The 27,317-nt window shown below is 46.7% G+C and overlaps 1 protein-coding gene and 1 long non-coding RNA gene across 3 annotated transcripts; both read right to left on the bottom strand.

Moving 5' to 3' along the window:
- Positions 1 to 1,364: 1,364 nt before the first annotated feature.
- On the bottom strand, positions 1,365 to 2,445 carry LOC115194638 (uncharacterized). The gene is made up of 2 exons (XR_003878422.1): positions 2,214 to 2,445; positions 1,365 to 1,976 (listed from the first exon to the last, which is right to left on the bottom strand). It is a non-coding gene; the product is annotated as an uncharacterized LOC115194638 (long non-coding RNA).
- Positions 2,446 to 19,611: 17,166 nt separating this feature from the next.
- Positions 19,612 to 26,912, bottom strand: LOC115194639 (ankyrin repeat domain-containing protein 46). 2 transcript variants are annotated; one of them, XM_029754496.1, is made up of 6 exons: positions 26,792 to 26,902; positions 24,792 to 24,855; positions 23,507 to 23,592; positions 22,516 to 22,772; positions 22,062 to 22,220; positions 19,612 to 20,263 (listed from the first exon to the last, which is right to left on the bottom strand). In XM_029754496.1, the coding sequence occupies exons 3-6, from the start codon at positions 23,558 to 23,560 to the stop codon at positions 20,047 to 20,049; spliced, it is 687 nt and encodes a 228-aa protein (XP_029610356.1). In that variant the 5' UTR covers positions 23,561 to 23,592; positions 24,792 to 24,855; positions 26,792 to 26,902; the 3' UTR covers positions 19,612 to 20,046. The 2 variants fall into 2 exon arrangements, with proteins under 2 accessions (XP_029610356.1, XP_029610355.1); XM_029754495.1 differs by lacking the exon at positions 24,792 to 24,855 and having other exon boundaries at positions 26,792 to 26,912.
- Positions 26,913 to 27,317: the final 405 nt, after the last annotated feature.

Raw genomic sequence — 27,317 nt, forward strand, 5'->3', positions numbered from 1 at the left:
ATCCCCGTGTTTAACCCTGTTCTCAAAGCCCACTCCAGGTGTGAAATCTCCTTGGTACAGTGTAGCGACCGTGGTGTGTGTAACACCTGCTGATTCACTCTCATAGCGATGCTTCCATTCAATAATACCACCAAATGATCCAGAGAAGGGGAGTGTGACAGTCTCATTCAAAACAACTGTAATTGTAGGAAGTACGGAGGATTCCACAACGTAGAAAAACACATGGTGTGAAAAAGCGATAAAAAAGGTCTTCAATAAACAATTCATCGTAGAATGCTGGACAGCGGTGAGCAATGCTGGAGGCTGGGGTTCGGGGAAGGCTGTTGGAGTCCAGGAGTCCGGGCTGTCTGTTGGAGGCTGGGGTTCGGGGAAGGCTGTTGGAGTCCAGGAGTCCGGGCTGTCTGTTGGAGGCTGGGGTTCGGGGGCCAAGGCAGGTCTCCTTGGCAATGCTCAAGCACTCAATCTGGCATCAGGCTACTTTGTTAGTGTTGGCAGCTTCCTTGTCGCTTGCTTTCTCAGCAAATATGTTAGTTATAAATGTCCTTTCTCAGCAAACAGCTTCGTTATAAATGTCCTTTCTCAGCAAACAGCTTCGTTATAAATGTCCTTTCTCAGCAAACAGCTTCGTTATAAATGTCCTTTCTCAGCAAACAGCTTCGTTATAAATGGGTAAGATGGTGACTCCTCCCCCTTCAATGATGGCTCCGCCTCTAGACTCCTCCTCCTTAACGTTACCCGAGAATGGACTGCTCCTCCCCTTACCGAGGTTTAGAAGCAACATTTGTAAGAACGTTACATACGTTACATTAGACACTAATACTAGACACTAATACACAAATATAACCTAAATGAATGTAGGTAATTAACTTTGTTCTTGGACGTGTAAATGTAACTGGTAAAGTAATATAGTAGTAGCTTGGCCTTATTCAGTGGTAGAGAGGCAGCGGTAGCTTGGCATGTGAAGGCTACATTTCACCTGTAGTGTAATAGTATGCTTGGTCCTGGTAAGATAACTTTGTGTCTACTATTATCTAAAAGAGATTTATTTTATAGTGACTGACTTGACTGTCCATTTCGAACCCCAGTTCACTCAGATAGCCTACCTAATGAGTGTTATTGTAGATATAGAGAGACGACTGTAGACTACTAGAGCACTGTGGAGTCGAGAGTCTTGTCAGAACCGAGACACTGACAATGCAGAGGACAGTCAGTTTCATAACAGAATAAAGACTGAAGATACCACAGCCCAGACGTTACCGGCAACACTACAACTGCCAGTAGAAATCAAAACATTTTCAGCGTCAAACCAGCAGACTAATCCTACCCCCATTACCCATATCAACCATGTGCTCAGTGTCCTTTTCTCATAAATCATAATATCACTGCCTACTCTATAATGTTATACATTATACCATTATATTCCTCAAAAATGATCTGACAGTTCTTTTAAGTTTATTCAAGTAGTTTATTACAAAATTTTTCAAGTACGATATTTGCCATTTACAAGTATGAACAGTAATTCATACATTGGAATTATTCGTTGGAGATCTCGCTCATACAGTAGCACGTACATGTAAACAGTAAAACAGTCACAAATAGAATATAAATAAATATAAATAGAACAACAACTAAAAGAGCAGAGTGGTAAGATTATAATACCACTACAGTCATAAATGTTAAAGTGTTAAAAACAGCAGTCAGATAAAAGGTATTCTTGGTCCTGGTAGTGGAGGTCCTGCTGTACTTCCTCCACACAGTCAGCCTGCCCGACTGTCCTGTACCTCCCTCTGGATGGCAGCGGTGGCAGAGTAGAGAGAGAAACCGATGAAGTGTGGAAGTCATGCTGGTGGCTGGTAGCGGAGTCCAGTAGAGAGAGACAGGACGGTGCTGAAGAACATGCTGGTGCTCTATTGTTCCTGACGGGATGTTTTCTTGGTCTTGGATACACAGCAGGTCCTGTGTAGGTCCCGAAGGTCCTGTAGGCTAGACAATAGAGAGCCTGTGAGAGAGATTGGTCCGTTGCCAGTCAGAGAACAGGGACAAAACAGTCCTCTGTTCAGCCAAGTTGTTCTCTCCCGCACCGGATCCAATTTCAACGCGCGGCTCAGAGGCCGCAAACACAAATGATATCAATTTATGGATCTCTGAAATCTCGCAGACCTTAAGACATTGTCCGATCCGTTGCGGGGCAAGATAGAGTGAAAATGACCTACTGCCAACAAATCAGGTGCATGTCGAGCTGAATGTGGGCAGTGGAGGTGGGAGTGGCAGCGCAGTGCCCGTTGAAGTGGTTGAGTCATTATGGTGGCTGGTATCCGAGTAGAGAGACACGACTGTTGCAGCACAGTGTGTGTGTAGTCGGGGCGGATGCACAGTGTGTGTAGTCGCCGCGGATGCAGTGTGTGTGTAGTCGGGGCGGATGCACAGTGTGTGTAGTCGGGGCGGATGCAGTGTGTGTGTAGTCGGGGCGGATGCACAGTGTGTGTAGTCGGGGCGGATGCAGTGTGTGTGTGTAGTCGGGGAGGATGCACAGTGTGTGTAGTCGCCGCGGATGCAGTGTGTGTGTAGTCGGGGCGGATGCACAGTGTGTGTAGTCGGGGCGGATGCAGTGTGTGTGTAGTCGGGGCGGATGCACAGTGTGTGTAGTCGGGGCGGATGCAGTGTGTGTGTAGTCGGGGCGGATGCACAGTGTGTGTAGTCGCCGTGGATGCAGTGTGTGTGTAGTCGGGGCGGATGCACAGTGTGTGTAGTCGGGGCGGATGCAGTGTGTGTGTAGTCGGGGCGGATGCAGTGTGTGTGTGTAGTCGGGGAGGATGCATAGTGCGCGTTGTTGGGGCGGATGCAGTGTGTGTGTAGTCGGGGCGGATGCACAGTGTGTGTAGTCGGGGCGGATGCAGTGTGTGTGTAGTCGGGGCGGATGCATAGTGCGCGTAGTTGGGGCGGCCTTCTGACACTGAGGAAGTGAAAGACTCTCGGCCTCCGAGCCAAAACGAGCTACACCCCAGATAGCAGAGCTGCTCAGCGGCTTCACTGGCAGGGTGCTCACAATATGCTCAAAGTCCAACCTTCTCCTCCTGACCGACACCACTACAGCTGTTAGTCGGAGGCACGCCGCTTTTTCATCGTCAAACACTGTGTCCTCTGTTCCCTTTTCTTAAATATCATTATATTTACACAATATCATTATATACATTATACTATCATTATATTCCTGTGGTGCAGGAATGATCTGATAGTTCCAAACTCAATCGAATACTTTTTGAAGTTTATTCAAGTAGTTTATTCAAGTAGTTTCCTCAAGTAGTACACTATATTTGCTATTTGCGAAATACCTATTAACAGTAATACATACATTGTAATTCTACGTTGTAGCTCTCTCAGATAAAGTACATAACACACATCCAGGAATACAGTAAACAAAAGTCAGAAATTTAAAATGTGAAAATATCATGAATATAACAATACGCCCAGAGTGGTAAAATGATTAAATAAACAGTAGTCATGAATGCTAAAGTGCTAAAAACAGCAGTCAGATAAAAACTATTCTTGAACCTGGTAGTGGAGGCGCTCCTGTCCTTCCCCCACCAAGTAAATTTGGCCAAGGAGTTCTCCCGCTCCGGATCAACTTTCAACACAAATTAAATCACATTTTCGATCTCTGAAATCTCTCTGTAGAGAGACAGGCTCTCTTCCATCAGGAGTTATGACACTATACAGTTGTTCGGCCCGGTAGCGCGCAAGACTGCGTGAAAATGACCTATTGCCAACAAATCAGGTGCATGTCGCCGCAGAGTGCAGGTACTGGAGGAGGTGACGCAGTGTGTCTAGTCCGGAAGGGTGCACAGTGCGCTTAGTTGGGGCGGCCTCTGACACTGAGGAAGTGAAAGACTCATCCACCAAGCCTAAACGAGCTACACCCCAGATAGCAGAGCTGCTCTGTGGCTTAAATGGCAGGGTGCTCACAATATGCTCAAAGTCCAACCTTCTCCTCCTGACCTGACCGGTACCACCTGACCTGGAACACAACTATTGGTTGATGCAATGTAGGCGACCTCGTACCAATTCAATAGGCTGGGCTGCAGTAGAGGCACTCAGCAGTTCTTCTGGTTCTCTGGTTTTAATCCTAGACCCCATCTCCACAGGAGTCCTTTTGCCTTTTGGTAGGCCGTCATTGTAAATAATAATATTTTCTTAACTCACTTGCCTAGTTAAAAGGTAAAATAAAAATAAAATATAATAAATAAAAAAATAACATGTATTTCTTATCAACATAACAGTGATGTTGAATGACCCGGTTACACCCCCTGTTCTGGATCATGACATGGTGGCAGAAATAACAAGGGAAAGAAAGAGCCATAGAATAAATGGAACATTCTGCTGTCTCTCCGTAGATCAAACACCAAGAAAAGTCATCCTCTCAGGAACAAGCAGCAGCGTGTCTCTCTCTACTCTGAAGTCCCCAACCCACTGAATTCCTTTCACTCTGATCTGAACGAGGACACATACATTTTACACGTCACATTTCAGCAACCAATGGTTGTGTGCCAAGTCATTGACAATAATAAAGTACATATTTAACGTAGACCGCTCCGTCCTCAGTCTTTTAAAGGAAAGGTTTTGATATCGAGGAGGCTGTTGGTTTGTATTCTCACAGCACTAGAAAAAAGGAATTCCTCAAAATCCATTGTGAGACGATCAACTTCATAGGGTTCTTCACTAACAATGTCGAGACAGACTATAGACAGACAGGAAGTGCAATGTCTAACAGCGAGGTGCAGTGGAAACAACGTGGAGCTGAACACAAAGAAGAGAAAGGACATGGTAGAGGATTTTAGGAAGCAGGAGATAATCACATTGCTGTCAATAAAGGAGGTACTGAGGTGGATCTGGTGGACTGTTTTAATGACACGTTCAGAACAACCGGGACGTCGGAAAATCTACAACTTCAGTGCGATGTGGACTTTTATAATTCCAGGCCATAAATATCTCTCCCCACTGGGTACAGACGTCAATTCTACGTTGGTTCAATGTAATTTCATTGAAATGACTTTGAAACAACGTTAATTCAACCAGTTTGTGCCCAGTGGGTCCCCGACCTGACATAGTCAACCAACACAAACCTACTCTGTGGAGGTATGAGACCGTCGGGTAGGCAGAGGTACAGGACCATCCGGGTAAGTTTACTGGCTGGAGGAAGGACAGGAACACCTTCACTACCACATTCAACTAAAGCTTTTATCTGACTGCTGTTATTAGCGTTGATGACTGTAGTGTTTTTATTGTTGTTCTACTTGTCATATGTTGTATTTGTTCCATTTATGACTGTTTTACTGTATACCTCTGTGTGCTATGTAGGCCTACTGTATGGGAGAGAGCTCCAACGAAGAATTCCAATGTATTACTTGTAATACTTGCAAATGGAAAATATACTACTTGAATAAACTTATTTCATAAACTCCTTGAATAAGTGTAGAATTTTTTGGATTTGAGTTTGGAACTGTCAGATAATTTCTGTACCAGAGAAATATAACGATAGTATAATGTATATAATGATATTGTGTAAATATGATGATATTTAAGAAAAGGGAACAGAGGACACAGGGACATGGTTGTGGTAGTTGTATTAGTCTGCTGGTTTGACGATGAAAAAGCGGGTTGCCTCCATCTAGAATCTGTAGTCCGACTAGAATCTGTAGTCCGACTAGAATCTGTAGTCCGACTAGAATCTGTAGTGTTGACGGTCAGGAGACCTGGGCTGTGAAGGTATCCCGGAACTCCAATTTCTGGCCCGGTCCACGAAAAAAACGACGTTAATTAACTACATTATTTACGTTATATTTGTGAAACTTATTAGTGTGTAATGTAATGTTCTTATAAGAAAATAAAAAATATTGCATCCAGAACTCTTGAACAAAAACAGCAGCATTATAAACCTCGGTAAGGGGAGGAGCAGTCCATTTTCAGATAAGGGGGATGAGTCACCATCTTCCCTAAAGTGAGTTCTTCCCTGAAGTGAGTTCTTCCCTGAAGTGAGTTCTTCCCTAAAGTGAGTTCTTCCCTGAAGTGAGATTTCTGTATGAGCATAAAAGAGCTGCCAACCGCCAAGAACAACAAAATTCCCGGAAACCAAATTGAGGACGTGAGCACTGCCAGAGAGAACTGTGTCGATTATGAAGGGGGGACGAGTCATCACCTTTTTCCTGTTTGCACTTGTTGCTAAATACTGCTTGTCTGATCACATAACAGTGATGTTGAATGAGAGGATCATACTTCCCTTCTCTGGATCATGTCATGGGGGTGTCATGGAGTGGAGGCATTGTCAGGGTGCTGCAGGGAGCTTATGTAACAAGACAGTTGCTACATTTGACGGAAATAATTTAATCCCAGGAGAGGGTTATGAGAACAGGGTTCAACTCCAGAATGGAAACCTCTCTCTCACCATCTCCTCAGCTGAGTACAATGACAAGGGGTGGTATGAGTGTGTCTGCAACAACAACTTTTTACACGGTGTAAAACTAGAAGTCTTGGTAGAAGTCACTGAAATATCTTTCCATGTTGGAGGTAATGTCACACTTCACTTCCATGGCTTAACTAGAACATGGATAAAGGACAGTGAGATAAATATCCAATTTTTTAAAGATGGACAGAATGTGTTTACCATCAGTGGAGGGTACATAACCTATGGCTCTGGGTATCAGGACAGGGTATCTGTGTCCATGGATGGTTACCGAAAGGGAGATATTTCCTGCATCCTCACCAACCTACGCCGTTCTGATCAGGGGACATACTGGTGCTTCTTCGGCCCTGACCACCAGATAGGAAATCCAGGAGCTGTCGCTCTCACTGTCACTCCCAAAAAGAAGCACTGCGACGACACAGGAAGGCCAACAATGGTGGTGTTGGTGGTGGTGGTGGTGGTGATCATCCTTGCTGCTGTTGTTTTCTATTTTCTTGGAGGTAGATTGAAAGAAACAATGGCTGCGTGGTTTAAAGGGAATTGTTTGAGATCTCAGTTCAGTCCCTGTCCAGAAGGTGAACAGGGTGGGGAGCATCTCTCTGTCACCATAAGTGAAAGTAAATCAGAGACAGAAGAAGACAGGACTGGGACAAGGCCATGTTTTGTTCCCGTTGCACCTGCCTGTATCATCAGAGCCCTGTCAGAACCTCCCTCTACTACAGGCCTTGTTACCAAGGCTACTGATGGACCTCCCTCTACTACAGGCCTTGTTACCAAGGCTACTGATGGACCTCCCTCTACCCCAGGCCTGGATACCAATGCTTGATGGGCATCCCTCTACCCCAGGCCTTGTTACCAAGGCTACTGATGGACCTCCTTCTAATGTCTATTTCAGGATTGTTTACTGTCTCCAATTTGTTTAATAAAATGTTGAACTTAAACTTTTTTGTCGTTCACAATGTATTTTGTACATTGTCAATACATTTTCCACATCAAATGATGGATACATACTTCAAATGTCATTCCTCAAGATACAGACACAAAACTTCGGAATCAATCGTTAAACTACATAGTTTACTATGTGTGATGATGGATACTGTATACTTCTGTGTGCTGTGTAGGTCTACTATGATGGATACTGTACACCTCTGTGTGCTGTGTAGGTCTACTATGATGGATACTGTATACCTCTGTGTGCTGTGTAGGTCTACTATGATGGATACTGTATACCTCTGTGTGCTGTGTAGGTCTACTATGATGGATACTGTATACCACCGTGTGCTGTATAGGTCTACTATGATGGATACTGTCTACCTCTGTGTGCTGTGTAGGTCTACTATGATGGATACTGTATACCTCTGTGTGCTGTGTAGGTCGACTATGATGGATACTGTATACCTCTGTGTGCTGTGTAGGTCTACTATGATGGATACTGTATAGCTCTGTGTGTTGTGTAGGTCTACGATGATGAATACTGTATACCTCTGTGTGCTGTGTAGGTCTACTATGATGGATACTGTACCTCTGTGTCCTGTGTAGGTCTACTATGATGGATACTGTACCTCTGTGTGCTGTGTAGGTCTACTATGATGGATACTGTATAGCTCTGTGTGCTGTGTAGGTCTACTATGATGCATACTGTATACCTCTTTGTGCTGTGTAGGTCGACTATGATGGATACTGTATACCTCTGTGTGCTGTGTAGGTCTACTATGATGGATACTGTATACCTCTGTGTGCTGTGTAGGTCTACTGTGATGGATACTGGATAGCTCTGTGTGCTATGTAGGTCTACTGTGATGCATACTGTATACCTCTGTGTGCTGTGTAGGTCTACTGTGATGGATACTGGATAGCTCTGTGTGCTGTGTAGGTCTACTATGATGGATACTGTATACCTCTGTGTGCTGTGTAGGTCTACTATGATGCATACTGTATACCTCTGTGTGCTGTGTAGGTCTACTATATGGGAGAGAGCTCCAACAACTTATTCCAATGTATTACTTTTAAAGAGAAGTGTTCAAGATCTCAGTTCAGTCCCTGTCCAGAAGCTGAACAGGGTGGGGAGCATCTCTCCGTCACCATAAGTGAAAGTAAATCAGAGACAGAAGAAGACAGGACTGGGACAAGGACATGTTGTGTCCCCTTTGCACCTGCTTGTATAATCAGAGATCGGTTAGAACCTCCCTCTACCCTAGGCCTTGTTACCAAGGCTACTGATGGACCTCCCTCTACCCCAGGCCTTGTTACCAAGGCTACTGATAGACCTCCCTCTAACCCAGGCCTTGTTAACAAAGCTACTGAAGGACCTGGTGGCGCGCAGGCAAAACAAACGTGTGGCTTAGAGCTGGAGGGGATGCCCTTGTTAGACACGTCCCCTGGTGGCGCGCAGGTAAAACAAACGTATGGCTTAGAGCCGGAGGGGATGCCCTTGTTAGACACGTCCCCTGGTGGCGCGCAGGCAAAACAAACGTGTGTCTTAGAGCTGGAGGGGATGCCCTTGTTAGACACGTCCACTGACCCTGGTGGCGCGCAGGTAAAACAAACGTGTGGCTTAGAGCCGGTGGGGATGCCCTTATTAGACACGTCCCCTTCTACCTGGTGGCACGCAGGTAAAACAAACGTCTGGCTTAGAGCCGGTGGGGATGCCCTTGTTAGACACGTCCACTGACCCTGGTGGCGCGCAGGTAAAACGAAAGTCTGGCTTAGAGCCGGAGGGGATGCCCTTGTTAGACACGTCCCCGACCCTGATGGCGCGAAGGAAAAAAAACCGTGTGGCTTAGAGCCGGAGGGGATGCCCTTGTTAGACACGTCCCCCGACCCTGGTGGCGCGCAGGTAGAACAAACATGTGGCTTAGAGCCGGAGGGGATGCCCTTGTTAGACACGTCCCCTGACCCTGGTGGCGCGCAGGTAGAACAAACGTGTGGCTTAGAGCCAGAGGGGATGCCCTTGTTAGACACGTCCCCTGACCCTGGTGGCGCGCAGGTAAAACAAACGTGTGGCTTAGAGCCGGAGGGGATGCCCTTGTTAGACACGTCCCCTTCTCCCTGGTGGCGCGCAGGTAAAACAAACGTGTGGCTTAGAGCCGGAGGGGATGCCCTTGTTAGACACGTCCCCTTCTCCCTGGTGGCGCGCAGGTAAAACAAACGTGTGGCTTAGAGCTGGAGGGGATGCCCTTGTTAGACACGTCCCCTTCTCCCTGGTGGCGCGCAGGTAAAACAAACGTGTGGCTTAGAGCCGGAGGGGATGCCCTTGTTAGACACGTCCCCTGACCCTGGTGGCGCGCAGGTAAAACGAACGTCTGGCTTAGAGCCGGAGGGGATGCCCTTGTTAGACACGTCCCCGACCCTGGTGGTGCGCAGGTAAAACAAACTTGTGGCTTAGAGCCGGTGGGGATGCCCTTGTTAGACACGTACCCTTCTCCCTGGTGGCGCGCAGCTAAAACAAACGTGTGGCTTAGAGCCGGAGGGGATGCCCTTGTTAGACACGTCCCCTTCTCCCTGGTGGCGCACAGGCAAAACAAACGTGTGGCTTAGAGCTGGAGGGGATGCCCTTGTTAGACACGTCCCCTGACCCTGGTGGCGCGCAGGTAAAACAAACGTGTGGCTTAGAGCCGGAGGGGATGCCCTTGTTAGACACGTCCCCTTCTCCCTGGTGGCGCGCAGGCAAAACAAACGTGTGGCTTAGAGCTGGAGGGGATGCCCTTGTTAGACACGTCCCCCGACCCTGGTGACGCGCAGGTAAAACAAACGTGTGGCTTAGAGCCGGAGGGGATGCCCTTGTTAGACACGTCCCCTTCTCCCTGGTGGCGCGCAGGTAAAACAAACGTCTGGCTTAGAGCCGGTGGGGATGCCCTTGTTAGACATGTCCCCGACCCTGGTGGCGCGCAGGTAAAACAAACGTCTGGCTTAGAGCCGGTGGGGATGCCCTTGTTAGACACGTCCCCTGACCCTGGTGGCGCGCAGGTAAAACAAACGTGTGGCTTAGAGCCGGAGGGGATGCCCTTGTTAGACACGTCCCCTGACCCTGGTGGCGCGCAGGTAAAACAAACGTGTGGCTTAGAGCCAGAGGGGATGCCCTTGTTAGACACGTCCCCTTCTCCCTGGTGGCGCGCAGGTAAAACAAACGTGTGGCTTAGAGCCGGAGGGGATGCCCTTGTTAGACACGTCCCCTTCTCCCTGGTGGCGCGCAGGCAAAACAAACGTGTGGCTTAGAGCCGGAGGGGATGCCCTTGTTAGACCCTGACCCTGGTGGCGCGCAGGTAAAACAAACGTGTGGCTTAGAGCCGGAGGGGATGCCCTTGTTAGACACGTCCCCTTCTCCCTGGTGGCGCGCAGGTAAAACAAACGTGTGGCTTAGAGCCGGAGGGGATGCCCTTGTTAGACACGTCCCCTTCTCCCTGGTGGCGCGCAGGTAAAACAAACGTGTGGCTTAGAGCCGGAGGGGATGCCCTTGTTAGACACGTCCCCTTCTCCCTGGTGGTGCGCAGGTAAAACAAACGTGTGGCTTAGAGCCAGAGGGGATGCCCTTGTTAGACACGTCCCATTCTCCCTGGTGGCGCGCAGGTAAAACGAACGTCTGGCTTAGAGCCGGAGGGGATGCCCTTGTTAGACACGTCCCCCGACCCTGGTGGCGCGCAGGTAAAACAAACGTGTGGCTTAGAGCCGGAGGGGATGCCCTTGTTAGACCCTGACGGCGCGCAGGTAAAACAAACGTGTGGCTTAGAGCCGGAGGGGATGCCCTTGTTAGACACGTCACCTTCTACCTGGTGGCACGAAGGTAAAACAAACGTGTGGCTTAGAGCCGGTGGTGATGCCCTTGTTAGACACGTCACCTTCTACCTGGTGGCACGAAGGTAAAACAAACGTGTGGCTTAGAGCCGGAGGGGATGCCCTTGTTAGACACGTCCCCTGACCCTGGTGGCGCGCAGGTAAAACAAACGTGTGGCTTAGAGCCGGTGTGGATGCCCTTGTTAGACATGTCCCCGACCCTGGTGGCGCGCAGGTAAAACAAACGTCTGGCTTAGAGCCGGAGGGGATGCCCTTGTTAGAAACGACCCCTGACCCTGGTGGCGCACAGGTAAAACAAACGTGTGGCTTAGAGCCGGTGGGGATGCCCTTGTTAGAAACGACCCCTGACCCTGGTGGCGCACAGGTAAAACAAACGTGTGGCTTAGAGCCGGTGGGGATGCCCTTGTTAGAAACGACCCCTGACCCTGGTGTCGCGCAGGTAAAACAAACGTGTGGCTTAGAGCCGGAGGGGATGCCCTTGTTAGACACGTCCCCTGGTGGCGCGCAGGTAAAATAAACTTGTGGCTTAGAGCCGGAGGGGATGCCCTTGTTAGAAACGTCCCCTGGTGGCGCGCAGGTAAAATAAACTTGTGGCTTAGAGCCGGTGGGGATGCCCTTGTTAGAAACGTCCCCTGTCCCTGGTCGCGCGCAGGTAAAACAAACGTGTGGCTTAGAGCCGGAGGGGATGCCCTTGTTAGAAACGTCCCCTGGTGGCGCGCAGGTAAAATAAACTTGTGGCTTAGAGCCGGTGGGGATGCCCTTGTTAGAAACGTCCCCTGGTGGCGCGCAGGTAAAATAAACTTGTGGCTTAGAGCCGGTGGGGATGCCCTTGTTAGAAACGTCCCCTGTCCCTGGTCGCGCGCAGGTAAAACAAACGTGTGGCTTAGAGCCGGAGGGGATGCCCTTGTTAGAAACGTCCCCTGGTGGCGCGCAGGTAAAATAAACTTGTGGCTTAGAGCCGGTGGGGATGCCCTTGTTAGAAACGTCCCCTGTCCCTGGTCGCGCGCAGGTAAAACAAACGTGTGGCTTAGAGCCGGAGGGGATGCCCTTGTTAGACACATCCTCCGACCCTGGTGGCGCGCAGGTAAAACAAACGTGTGGCTAAGAGCCGGAGGGGATGCCCTTGTTAGACACGTCCCCTGACCCTGGTGGCGCGCAGGTAAAACAAACGTGTGGCTTAGAGCCGGTGGTGATGCCCTTGTTAGACACGTCACCTTCTACCTGGTGGCACGAAGGTAAAACAAACGTGTGGCTTAGAGCCGGAGGGGATGCCCTTGTTAGACACGTCCCCTGACCCTGGTGGCGCGCAGGTAAAACAAACGTGTGGCTTAGAGCCGGTGTGGATGCCCTTGTTAGACATGTCCCCGACCCTGGTGGCGCGCAGGTAAAACAAACGTCTGGCTTAGAGCCGGAGGGGATGCCCTTGTTAGAAACGACCCCTGACCCTGGTGGCGCACAGGTAAAACAAACGTGTGGCTTAGAGCCGGTGGGGATGCCCTTGTTAGAAACGACCCCTGACCCTGGTGGCGCACAGGTAAAACAAACGTGTGGCTTAGAGCCGGTGGGGATGCCCTTGTTAGAAACGACCCCTGACCCTGGTGTCGCGCAGGTAAAACAAACGTGTGGCTTAGAGCCGGAGGGGATGCCCTTGTTAGACACGTCCCCTGGTGGCGCGCAGGTAAAATAAACTTGTGGCTTAGAGCCGGAGGGGATGCCCTTGTTAGAAACGTCCCCTGGTGGCGCGCAGGTAAAATAAACTTGTGGCTTAGAGCCGGTGGGGATGCCCTTGTTAGAAACGTCCCCTGTCCCTGGTCGCGCGCAGGTAAAACAAACGTGTGGCTTAGAGCCGGAGGGGATGCCCTTGTTAGAAACGTCCCCTGGTGGCGCGCAGGTAAAATAAACTTGTGGCTTAGAGCCGGTGGGGATGCCCTTGTTAGAAACGTCCCCTGGTGGCGCGCAGGTAAAATAAACTTGTGGCTTAGAGCCGGTGGGGATGCCCTTGTTAGAAACGTCCCCTGTCCCTGGTCGCGCGCAGGTAAAACAAACGTGTGGCTTAGAGCCGGTGGGGATGCCCTTGTTAGAAACGTCCCCTGGTGGCGCGCAGGTAAAATAAACTTGTGGCTTAGAGCCGGTGGGGATGCCCTTGTTAGAAACGTCCCCTGTCCCTGGTCGCGCGCAGGTAAAACAAACGTGTGGCTTAGAGCCGGAGGGGATGCCCTTGTTAGACACATCCTCCGACCCTGGTGGCGCGCAGGTAAAACAAACGTGTGGCTAAGAGCCGGAGGGGATGCCCTTGTTAGACACGTCCCCTGACCCTGGTGGCGCGCAGGTAAAACAAACGTGTGGCTTAGAGCCGGAGGGGATGCCCTTGTTAGACACGTCCCCTGGTGGCGCGCAGGTTAAACGATGTGTAAAATGTATGTGTCCTCGTTCAGATCAGAGTGAAAGGAATTCAGTGGGTTGGGGACTTCAGAGTAGAGAGAGACACGCTGCTGCTTGTTCCTGAGAGGATGACTTTTCTTGGTGTTTGATCTACGGAGAGACAGCAGAATGTTCCATTTATTCTATGGTTCTTTCTTTCCCTTGTTATTTCTGCCACCATGTCATGATCCAGAACAGGGGGTGTAACCGGGTCATTCAACATCACTGTTATGTTGATAAGAAATACATGTTATTTTTTTATTTATTATATTTTATTTTTATTTAACCTTTTAACTAGGCTAGTGAGTTAAGAAAATATTATTATTTACAATGACGGCCTACCAAAAGGCAAAAGGACTCCTGTGGAGATGGGGTCTAGGATTAAAACCAGAGAACCAGAAGAACTGCTGAGTGCCTCTACTGCAGCCCAGCCTATTGAATTGGTACGAGGTCGCCTACATTGCATCAACCAATAGTTGTGTTCCAGGTCAGGTGGTACCGGTCAGGTCAGGAGGAGAAGGTTGGACTTTGAGCATATTGTGAGCACCCTGCCATTTAAGCCACAGAGCAGCTCTGCTATCTGGGGTGTAGCTCGTTTAGGCTTGGTGGATGAGTCTTTCACTTCCTCAGTGTCAGAAGGCCGCCCCAACTAAGCGTACTGTGCATCCTTCCGGACTAGACACACTGCGCCACCTCCTCCAGTACCAGCACTCCGCTGTCACCCCAACTACGCGCTCTACACTACACCCACAGTACCAGCACTCCGCTGCCACCCCAACTACGCGCTCTACACTACACCCACAGTACCAGCACTCCGCTGCCGCCCCAACTACGCGCTCTACACTACACCCACAGTACAAGCACTCCGCTGTCACCCCAACTACGCGCTCTACACTACACCCACAGTACCAGCACTCCGCTGCCACCCCAACTACGCGCTCTACACTACACCCACAGTACCAGCACTCCGCTGCCACCCCAACTACGCGCTCTACACTACACCCACAGTACCAGCACTCCGCTGCCACCCCAACTACACGCTCTACACTACACCCACAGTACCAGCACTCCACCCCAACTACGCGCTCTACACTACACCCACAGTACCAGCACTCCGCTGCCACCCCAACTACGCGCTCTACACTACACCCACAGTACCAGCACTCCGCTGCCACCCCAACTACGCGCTCTACACTACACCCACAGTACCAGCACTCCGCTGCCACCCCAACTACGCGCTCTACACTACACCCACAGTACCAGCACTCCGCTGCCACCCCAACTACACGCTCTACACTACACCCACAGTACCAGCACTCCGCTGCCACCCCAACTACGCGCTCTACACTACACCCACAGTACCAGCACTCCGCTGCCACCCCAACTACGCGCAATGTGCTTCCAGCGCGACTACACACACTGCGCAACGAGCTCCACCTCTACTACCTGCACTCCGCGGCGACAGGCATCTGATTTGTTGACACTCTATCCTTTTCACCCAGACTTACCCCGCTACTAGTTAGAAACGCGTAATGTTGTAAGGACAGATGGAGGAGAGCCAGTGAGCCTGTTTTCCCCCTGCTCTCTGAACGGACCAGTCTCTCACCATCTCTCTTTCTCTTTAGTCTATGGACCGTCAGATATTGAGTAAAAGGAATATTCTGTACGGCTATCACTCTGTGGATCCAAGACATCTCTGTACTCTCTACTCTCTCCTCCGCTACCAGCATGACTTCCACACTTCATCGGTTTCTCTCTCTACTCTGCCACCGCTGCCATCCAGAGGGAGGTACAGGACAGTCGGGCAGGCTGACTGTGTGGAGGAAGTACAGCAGGACCTCCACTACCAGGTTCAAGAATACCTTTTATCTGACTGCTGTTTTTAACTCTTTAACATTTATGACTGTAGTGGTATTATAATCTTACCACTCTGCTCTTTTAGTTGTTGTTCTATTTATATTTATTTATATTCTATTTGAGACTGTTTTACTGTTTACATGTACGTGCTACTGTATGAGCGAGATCTCCAACGAATTATTCCAATATATGAATTACTGATCATACTTGTAAATGGCAAATATCGTACTTGAAAAATTTGTAATAAACTACTTGAATAAACTTAAAAGAACTGTCAGATCATTTTTGAGGAATATAATGGTATAATGTATAACATTATAGAGTAGGCAGTGATATTATGATTTATGAGAAAAGGACACTGAGCACATGGTTGATATGGGTAATGGGGGTAGGATTAGTCTGCTGGTTTGACGCTGAAAATGGTTTGATTTCTACTGGCAGTTGTAGTGTTGCTGGACGGGAGAATAACGTCTGGGCTGTGGTATCTTCAGTCTTTATTCTGTTATGAAACTGACTGTCCTCTGCATTGTCAGTGTCTCGGTTCTGACAAGACTCTCGACTCCACAGTGCTCTAGTAGTCTACAGTCGTCTCTCTATATCTACAATAACACTCATTAGGTAGGCTATCTGAGTGAACTGGGGTTCGAAATGGACAGTCAAGTCAGTCACTATAAAATAAATCTGTTTTAGAAAATAGTAGACACAAAGTTATCTAACCAGGACCAAGCATACTATTACACTACAGGTGAAATGAAGCCTTCACATGCCAAGCTACCGCTGCCTCTCTACCACTGAATAAGGCCAAGCTACTACTATATTACTTTACCAGTTACATTTACACGTCCAAGAACAAAGTTAATTACCTACATTCATTTAGGTTATATTTGTGTATTAGTGTCTAGTATTAGTGTCTAATGTAACGTATGTAACGTTCTTACAAATGTTGCTTCTAAACCTCGGTAAGGGGAGGAGCAGTCCATTCTCGGGTAACGTTAAGGAGGAGGAGTCTAGAGGCGGAGCCATCATTTAAGGGGGAGGAGTCACCATCTTACCCATTTATAACGAAGCTGTTTGCTGAGAAAGGACATTTATAACTAACATATTTGCTGAGAAAGGAAGCGACAAGGAAGCTGCCAACACTAACAAAGTAGCCTGATGCCAGATTGAGTGCTTGAGCATTGCCAAGGAGACCTGCCTTGGCCCCCGAACCCCAGCCTCCAACAGACAGCCCGGACTCCTGGACCCCAACAGTCTTCCCCGTACTCCAACAGCCAGTCCGGACCACCGGATCCCAACAGCCTGCCCGACCCCCCCCCTGACCCCAACTTCCAGCCCGGCCCCCCGAACCCCAACTTCCAGCATTGCTCACCGCTGTCCAGCATTCTACGATGAATTGTTTATTGAAGACCTTTTTTATCGCTTTTTCACACCATGTGTTTTTCTACGTTGTGGAATCCTCCGTACTTCCTACAATTACAGTTGTTTTGAATGAGACTGTCACACTCCCCTTCGCTGGATCATTTGGTGGTATTATTGAATGGAAGCATCGCTATGAGAGTGAATCAGCAGGTGTTACACACACCACGGTCGCTACACTGTACCAAAAAGATTTCACACCTGGAGTGGGCTTTGAGAACAGGGTTAAACACAGGGATGGAGACCTCTATCTCAACATCACCTCTGTTGTATTTAATGATATGGGGTGGTTTGAGTGTCACTGTGGTAAGACTCAAGATGTAAAGGTTGTAGTTTTAGTCCCCATTGTTGTAGGTAAACCTGCTTACATTGGATCTAATTTTCAACTCAACTTCTATATCTTAACTAATAAACAAACTCCTGACAGTGAGGTAAACATCTACTGCAAAAAGGATGGACAGACTGTGCTGAATGTCATGGCAGGGAATATAACCTACGGCCCTCGGTTTGAGAACTGGGATTCTGGGTCCAACGATGATTACAGACAGGGACACATTTCCCTCCCCCTCACTGACATACGCCGTTCTGATCAGGGGACATACCTGTGTTTCTTCGGCCCTGACAAACAGAGTGGAAATCCAGAAGCTGTCACTCTCACTGTCACTCCCAAAGAGAAGCACTGCGACGACACAGGAAGGCCAACAATGGTGGTGTTGGTGGTGGTGGTGGTGGTGGTTGTTTTGGTGATCATCCTAGCTGCTGTTGTTTTCTATTTCCTTGGAGGTAGATTGAAAGAAACTGGCTGCATGGTTTAAAGGGAATTGTTTGAGATCTCAGTTCAGTCCCTGTCCAGAAGGTGAACAGGGTGGGGAGCATCTCTCTGTCACCATAAGTGAAAGTGAATCAGAGACAGAAGAAGACAGGACTGGGACAAGGACATGTTGTGTCCTCTTTGCACCTGCTTGTATCATCATAGCCCTGTCAGAACCTCCCTCTACCCCAGGCCTTGTTACCAAGGCTACTGATGGACCTCCCTCTACTACAGGCCTTGTTACCAAGGCTACTGATGGACCTCCCTCTACCCCAGGCCTTGTTACCAAGGCTACTGATGGACTTCCCTCTACCCCAGGCCTTGTTACCAAGGCTACTGATGGACCTCCCTCTACCCCAGGCCTTGTTACCAAGGCTACTGATGGACTTCCCTCTACCCCAGGCCTTGTTACCAAGGCTACTGATGGACCTCCCTCTACCCCAGGCCTTGTTACCAAGGCTACTGATGGACCTCCCTCTAATGCCTGTTTCAGGAGTGTTTCCTGTCTCCAATTTGTTTAATAAAAATGTTTAACTTAAACGTTTTTGTCGTTCAGTATGTATTTTGTACATGATCAATTCATTTTCCACATCAAATGATGGATACATGCCTCAAATGTTATTCCACAAGATACAGACACAAAACAACTGAATCAATCGTTAAACTATATGGTTTACAATATCTGATGATGGATGCTACGATTGACATAGCAAAAAGAACATAACATAATATTCGAAATAACTATTCATAAATGTTAAATGTAACTATGCTGCATGACGTAAACTACAAAGAGGAAATGCTAAATAAAATACAGCAAACATTTATGTTTAGTTCAAAGACACACTATAAAAGGTGCTACTCTGTAGTTCATATTGTACTTGACTTGGTGATGGAAGAGGGTCCCAGATCAGTTTGTGCTCTTGTCAACTTCCTACACTAGCCTGATCCCAGAACAGTTTGTGTTCTCATTATGAAGACGTGACATGACAGTTCCATTCAGGAGTTGGTAAGAGATCAGAAACAGACTGACACCCAGGATAACTCTACACTAGCCTGATCCCAGAACAGTTTGTGTTCTCATTATGAAGACGTGACAGTTCCATTCAGGAGTTGGTAAGAGATCAGAAACAGACTGACACCCAGGATAACTCTACACACTGTTAGATTTTTGTTCCTTGTAAGATTCCACACAACAGTTAAAGCCTGATTCATTATTAGGGACATTTTCTACTAGTGTGGGAGAAACGGACTTGACTTAAAATGGTAAGAATGGAAATAAAACAAAAATATTGACTTTGCATGAGGATTTGACCCTGTAGGGTAAATCATTTAACAAATGGGGCCTTTTCAAAACAATAAACAGAAAGAGAAGAAACAAAATACAAGTAAATAATTTCACACACAAAAAAAAACTATAGCAATCTACAGCTTGTTACTCCACACAACACAGAAAAATACATATTGTGGCAACATTAGCAAAAAGGTCCATAATGCAACAGTTTCTTCATATAGAGCTGAATACTGTCAACTAAATTGGACATGAAAAGTTATGAAACTGCATGTAATAAATGTACAGTATCAGTCAAAAGGTTAAACACACCTACTCATTCCATTTATTTTATTTTACTATTTTCTACGTTGTAGAATAATAGTGAAGACAAACTATGAAATAACACATATGGAATCATGTGGTAACCAAAAAAGTGTTAAACAAATCAAAATATATTTTATATTTGAGATTCTTCAAAGTAGCCACCCTTTCTTTGCCTTGACAGCTTTGAACACTCTTGAATAAAAGAAATATAAACTCTTGAATGAGTAGGTGTTTCCAATCTTTTGACTGGTACTGAATATTTTCTTTTTTTGACAGTTATGCTTTAAAAGCTGTCAGTATTCCTGAAAGAAGAAGATGGTCACGTCACTGGTCGATATTTGGTCAATTTAGTCAAACGAATGAATGACACATGAAGTGATGTGCATTGTCATGCATAACTGGCCACAGTGAGAAAATGTTCAAAGCAAATAACATATAACACACATACATAAGTGCAGGAAATGAAGACTGCAGCTGCATCCATGGCTGAGTCCCGATTCTCCGCCCTTCTCCCAAAGTGTGCACTTGCACACTTTCTCGTATGGATTTCACAAAGGTTGAATCTAGCTAACGCTTACACCACTCCTATGCTTTTAAATCCATAAAAAGGGGAGTGTGCAAGTGCACACTTCTAGACAAGGGTAGATAACCAGAATGTAGCCCAAGCCAACTTTCACCCTCTGTCCATCCACCCCTCCCTCAGTGTACCAGCTCCAGCTGGCTGGCGGAGAAGGGCAGCACCCCGCTGACGTAGTAAGCGATGCCCAGAGAGAGCAAGGCGATGACCACCAGCAGTAGCAGCACCCTCCAGAAGCCCAGGTCCTCCACAAACTCCTGCCAGGTGGTCCTGAAGCTGGACAGGACTCCCTCCCTGTTCTGGAGGTCGGGGTTCAGCAGGGAGTGACTCTCCATTGCACTGACAAGAAGAGAAAGAAGTAGCCCAGTGTCAGCTTACATGCCATTACTTGATTATAAATAGGAGAGATAGACAGGAGAGACAAATAGATGGTACACAAGTACATAGGGCGTAGGGGTCGGTTTGGGATGGAACCCCCTTGTGTTGGAGAGATAGATAGATATATAGGAGAGACAGATATATAGGAGAGATAGATAAACTCAGCAAAAAAAGAAACGTCCCATTTTCAGGACCCTGTCTTTCAAAGATAATTCGTAAAAATCCAAATAACTTCACAGATAAAGATTGTAAAGGGTTTAAACACTGTTTCCCATGCTTGTTCAATGAACCATAAACAATTAATGAACATGCACCTGTGGAACGGTCATTAAGACACTAACAGCTTACAGACGGTAGGCAATTAAGGTCACAGTTATGAAAACTTAGGACACTAAAGAGGCCTTTCTACTGACTCTGAAAAACACCAAAAGAAAGATGCCCAGGGTCCCTGCTCATCTGTGTGAACGTGCCTTAGGTATGCTGCAAGGAGGCATGAGGACTGCAGATGTGGCAAGGGCAATAAATTGCCATGTCCGTACTGTGAGACACCTAAGACAGCGCTACAGGGAGACAGGACGGACAGCTGATCGTACTCGCAGTGGTAGACCACGTGTAACAACACCTGCACAGAATCGGTACATTCGAACATCACACCTGCGGGACAGGTACAGGATGACAACAACAACTGCCCGAGTTACACCAGGAACGCACAATCCCTCCATCAATGCTCAGACTGTCCGCAATAGGCTGAGAGAGGCTGGACTGAGGGCTTGATTTGGAGGTGGAGTGTCCATCATGGTCTGGGGCGGTGTGTCACAGCATCATCGGACTGAGCTTGTTGTCATTGCAGGCAATCTCAACGCTGTGCCTTACAGGGAAGACATCCTCCTCACTCATGTGGTTCCCTTCCTGCAGGCTCATCCTGACATGACCCTCCAGCATGACAATGCCACCAGCCATACTGCTCGTTCTGTGCATGATTTCCTGCAAGACAGGAATGTCAGTGTTCTGCAATGGCCAGCGAAGAGCCCGGGTCTCAATCCCATTGAGCACGTCTAGGACCTGTTGGATCGGAGGGTGAGGGCTAGGGCCATTCCCCCCAGAAATGTCCGGGAACTTGCAGGTGCCTTGGTGGAAGAGTGGGGTAACATCTCACAGCAAGAACTGGCAAATCTGGTGCAGTCCATGGGGAGGAGATGCACTGGAGTACTTAATGCAGCTGGTGGCCACACCAGATACTGACTGTTACTTTTGACCCCCCTTTGTTCAGGGACAAATTATTCAATTTCTGTTAGTCACATGTCTGTGTAACTTGTTCAGTTTATGTCTCAGTTGTTGAATCTTGTTATGTTCATACAAATATTTACACATGTTAAGTTTGCTGAAAATAAACGCAGTTGACAGTGAGAGGACGTTTCTTTTTTTGCTGAGTTAAGATAGGAGAGATAGATAGATTTCCAGCTTAGAGTGGGTGTAACAGAGTTAATATCGTGCCATTAGTGAGCTACACAGCTCGAAATGTCACCAGTCACGTCGCTGAATTGCTAGCTTTTCGGAGGCGCAAAATTGTCAAGCGGGCGGTTAAGTGTGTTGGCGAGGCAGAGTACGCGACATCAAGTACCGGTAAGGACTTGTGAGTGAGGGAACTATACTGTTAAGCAGCATAGTAATGCCTGTAACATAGGCTCCCCTCCACTTCCTTCCCTGTCCTCCCCCTCTTCCGCACCTCTCTCATTCACTCCCCCGCCCCTCTCCTCACCTCTCGCTCTCAGCCATCTGCATGGTCTCCAGTTTGGAGTGGGCTCCCCTGTTGAATCCTTTCAGCTCCTGTTCCTCCAGGCCCTCCAGCAGGCGGATAGCGTCCTTGTTCACCCCGCGCCTCTTGGCCAGCACCAGAGGAGTGGACCCGTTGTTGTTACTGGGAGAGAGAAACACACAATGTAGCATGATAATGTTCAAACAAGGGTCCAACCAGTGTTTGAGAAACACATTGACACTATGGGGAGTGGACTGTTGGACCAATGTGTATATTTGAAAAACCTAACAGGGTGACCTAAAATATATATATATATATATATATATATATATAGAACCCCCTAACCCTGCTTTTACCCCTCAGTCAAAGCCCCTCTCAGGCCCCAAGCCAACTGTAAAACAGTCTCTACTCCCCCTCACTCCCTTCCAGGCCCTCCCAACCCCAGCCCCTCTCTCACCAGATGTCTATCTTGAGACCGTTGGACACCAGGAACTGGATGGTATCCACGTGTCCACAGAGGTGTAGCGCCGTGTTTCCCTGGTAGTCTGTAGCCAGGAGGTCCGCCCCAAACTTATGGAGAAAACAACAGATGTCTACGTTCCCCCTGGCGGCCGCTAGGTGCAGGCCGGTACGTCCCCGGTTGTCCCGTATGTTGGGGTCACAGCCCGTCTCCAGGAGCCTCTTGGCGAAAAGCAGGTCCCCGTCGATGCAGGCCTGCAGTTAGTGATTTGTCATTATTTAACCAGGTAAGTCATTGAGAACACATTTTCTTTCACGATAACGTCCCGGGATGAGTTAGATTAATTAGTTGATTGATTCTGTATTGATTCAGAGAATAAGGGAATTGATTAACAGACCCTAGCAAACTTAAACTTTAAATCGATTCTGAAGAACTGGGAGCACACCGTAGCAAAACGTTTTGCAACCGAAACAAGAGTTTCTAATTGGACAAATTCCGGTAGGTCCATCCCTGTTTGCTTCTGTTTGGTTCCTACACTGTTGCACAATACCACACCGAACCCTAGACCCTACACACCTGTGGAGATCTGAGAGGATTTGACAGGTGTCGTCAATATGGTGAAACTTCCATCTAACCTACCAGAGGGCAAGTGAAGCTACTACCAGATTGCTTACGCTTGTCAAATCCTCACAGACCTCCACAAGTAAATAGGGTGTAGGGGTGGATTTGGGATGGAACCCCCTTGTGTTGGACTCAACCCCGCCAGGAGCAGGGGAGCAGATGTTAGGGTTGACAAATCACATGCGCCGAATAAAACAAGTGTGGAATTTACAGTGAAATGCTTAGTTACGAGCACTTACCCAACAATACAGAGTTAAAAAGTACAACAAATTTGCAAAGAAAAAAAAGGGAAATAGTATCACAATAAAATAACAATAACAACGCTACTGGTAGAGAGTCAATGTGTAGGGCTAGGCATCTCCCCTACCTGGAGCAGGGGAACGGAGGTCTGCCACGAGTCATTGATGAAGACATAGGACATGTCCGAGTGGGTGTCCGAAAATTCCAGCGTACCTGAAGGGGGGATAGGGAGGAAGGAAGGGGGGATAGGGAGGAAGGAAGGGGGGATAGGGAGGAAGGAAGGGGAAGGGGAGGAAGAGGAGGAAGGCAGAGAGGTAGGAAATTGAGAAAAGATAGTCCTAACCAATAAAACTATGTACAGTGCCTTCAGGAAGTAATTACACCCCTTGGCTTTCCCACAATATGTGTTACAGGCTTACACACAATACCCAATAATGTCAAAGTGGAACTGTATGTAGAAATTTTCTAACAATTAAATAAAAATTAAAAACTGAAATGTCTTGAATCAATAAGTATTCAACTCCTTTGTTATAGCAAGCCTAAATACATTCAGCAGTAAAAATCTGCCTAACAAGTCACTTAAGTTGCATGGACTCCCTCTTGAATGACTACCTCATCTCTGTACCCTACACATAAAATTATCTGTAAGGTCCCTCAGTCGAGCAGTGAATTTCAAACACAGATTCAACCACAAAGAACAGGGAGGTTTTCCAATGCCTCAAAGAAGGGCACCTATTGGTTGATGGGTAAAAATGTAAAAAAAAGCAGACATTGATTATCCCTTTGAGCATGGTGAAGTTATTAACTACACTTTGGATGGTGTATCAATACACCCATTCACTACAAAGATAAAGGTGTTTTTCCTAACTTGGATGCCGGAAAGGGAAAAAAGTTCTCAGGGATTTCACCATGAGGTCAATGGTGACTTTAAAACAGTTACAGAGTTTTATGACTGTGATAGGAGAAAACTGAGGATGGATCAACAACATTGTAGTTACTTTACAATACTAACCTAAATGACAGAGTGAAAAGAATAAAAAATATTCCAAAACATGCATCCTGTTTGCAATAAGGCACTAAAGTAAAAGTGCAAAAAATGTGGAAAATAAATTAACTTTATGTCCTGAATACAAAGCGTTATGTTTAGGGCAAATCCAACACAACACATCACTGACTTCCACGCTTCATATTTTCAAGCATGGTGGGGCTGCATCATGTTATGAGTACGCTTGTCATTGGCAAGGGAGTTTTCTTTTTAGGATAAAAGGAAACGGAATAGAGCTAAGCACAGGCAAAATCCTAGAGGAAAACCTGGTTCAGTCTGATTTCCAACAGACACTTGGAGACAAATTCACCTTTCAGCAGAAAAATAAACTAAAACACAAGGCCAAATATACACTGGAGCTGCTTACCAAGAGGACATGAAATGTTCCTGAGTCGCCTAGTTGAAGTTTTGCCTTAAATCGGCTTGAAAATCTATGGCAAGACAAGAAAATGGCTGTCTAGCAATAATCAACAACCAATTTGACAGAGGATGAAGAATACATTTCAAAAAATACTGTGCAAATATTGTACAATCCAGGTGTGCATAGTTCTTAGAGACTTATCCAGAAAGACTCACAGATGTAACCTAATATGTATTGACTCAGGGGTGTGAATACTTATGTAAATTAGATATTTCTGTATTTCATTTTCAATAAATTAGCACCCCCCAAAAAAACATCCACAAACATGTTTTTACTTTGACATTATGGGATATTGTGTGTTGATGGGTGAGACTTAAAAAAAAAAACGATTTGAAATTCAGGCTGTAACACAACATGTGTAATAAGTCAAGGGTGAGTCTTTGATCCACCTCTACGCAAACGACACCATTCTGTATATTTCTGGCTCTTCTTTGGACACTTAACGAGCTTCGACACCATACAACACTCCTTCCATGATCTCCAACTGCTCTTAAATGCTAGTAAAGTGAAATGCATGCTCGTCAACCGATCGCTGCCCGCACCCGCCCGCCTAGCATCAATACTCTGGACGGTTCTGACTTAGAATATGTGGACAACTATAAATACCTAGGTGTCTGGCTAGACTGTAAACTCTCCTTCCAGACTCACATTAAGCATCCCCAATCCAAAATTAAATCTAGAATCGGCTTCCTATTACGCAACAAAGCATCCTTCAGTCATGCTGCCAAACATACCCTCGTAAAACTGACTATCCTACCGATCCTTGACTTCGGCGATGTCATTTACAAAATAGCCTCCAACACTCAGACTGCATCCAATTTGCTGAGTTATCACAGTGCCATCCGTTTTGTCACCAAAGCCCCATATACTACCCACCACTGCGACCTGTATGCTCTCGTTGGCTGGTCCTCGCTACATATTCGTTGCCAAACCCACTGGCTCCAGGTCATCTATAAGTCTTTGCTAGGTAAAGCCCCACCTTATCTCAGCTCACTGGTCACCATAGCAACACCCACCAGTAGCATGCGCTCCAGCAGGTATATCTCACTGGTCACCCCCAAAGCCAACACCTCTTTGCTGGCCTTTCCTTCCAGTTCTCTGCTGCAAAATTGCAAAAAATCACTGAAGCTGGAGACTTATATCTCCCTCACTAACTTTAAGCATCAGCTGTCAGAGCAGTTTACTAATCGCTGCAGCTGTACACAGCGCATCCGCAAATAGCCCATCCAACCAACTACCTACCTCATCCCCATATTTGTTTTTCTGCTCTTTTGCACACCAGTATTTCTACTTGCACATCCTTATCGGCACATATATCACTCCAGTGTAAATTGCTAAATTGTAATTACTTCGCCACCATTGGCCTATTTATTGCCTAACCTCCTTACTTCATTTGCACACACTGTATACAGATTTTCTACTGTGTTATTGACTGTACGTTTGTTTATCCCATGTGTAACTCTGTGTTGTTTGTGTCGCACTGCTTTGCTTTATCTTGGCCAGGTCGCAGTTGTAAATGAGAACTTGTTCTCAACTGGCCTACCTGGTTAAATAAAGGTGAAATAAAATGGGTATGAATAATGTCTTTAGGCACTGTAGCTAGAGCTAACAAGGTAGGTAGCTAAGTTAGCTCTTATTACTGAAATGAGCAGAGCACTATTATTACCTAGTTAGATCCTTAAACTACGGTATTACAAAAGGCAAACCCTGAATAAAAGTTCGCTTGGTGTATAAGTAAACGTTTAACTGCGCATGCAGTGGATAGCCTGCTAGCTATCCAAGATACACAGATATACAGCTAGCTAGCTACTTCTTGCAAGATAAGCTAACAAAAAGATGCTAGCTAACGCACTCGTAATAACGTGACTATAAGCACTTATCCAACACATTAAAACAGTCGGAAAGCATATTATAGCACATCTTCAGTTGTTGGTGATGATATTTACCTGTTAATGTGTTCCAAATCAGACGTCAAAATCCCCTTTTCTGCAAAACAGTGTTGTTGTGGCGATGCTGAACAAGCTGTGATTTTACGACGACAGTTCGGCGCAGACCGCTTTACGGCAGAGGGTGGCTCTCAGAATCGGACCAATCAATCTACATTTCCAGTAAGGCCTAACAGTAGTCTTCTTATTATCTAAAGATCAATTTATTTAAAAAAAATCAGTTGACCTTGCCAGACATGTCCAGCCATATAATGCATGATGGAATTCAACGTAAAAAACGTACAATCTCCATGGCCATCATTTGTTTCACTGTGGAATTTCATTTTTATTAAAAAGGTAACCTTCACAATTGAAGGCAGTATAAATAATTTGCTATTTTGGTCAAGAATGACACGGTTTTGACAAACACTTTACCCTAAAAATATGTCAAATCAAATCACAATGTATTTTATTTTATTTAACAAGGTCTCAACACACTTTACAAAAAAATTAATACAAACATTTTTAAATATAAAGATTGTTTTAC

This window comes from Salmo trutta, chromosome 5, assembly GCF_901001165.1.
Source record: "Salmo trutta chromosome 5, fSalTru1.1, whole genome shotgun sequence".
Classification (NCBI taxonomy): Eukaryota; Metazoa; Chordata; class Actinopteri; order Salmoniformes; family Salmonidae; genus Salmo; species Salmo trutta.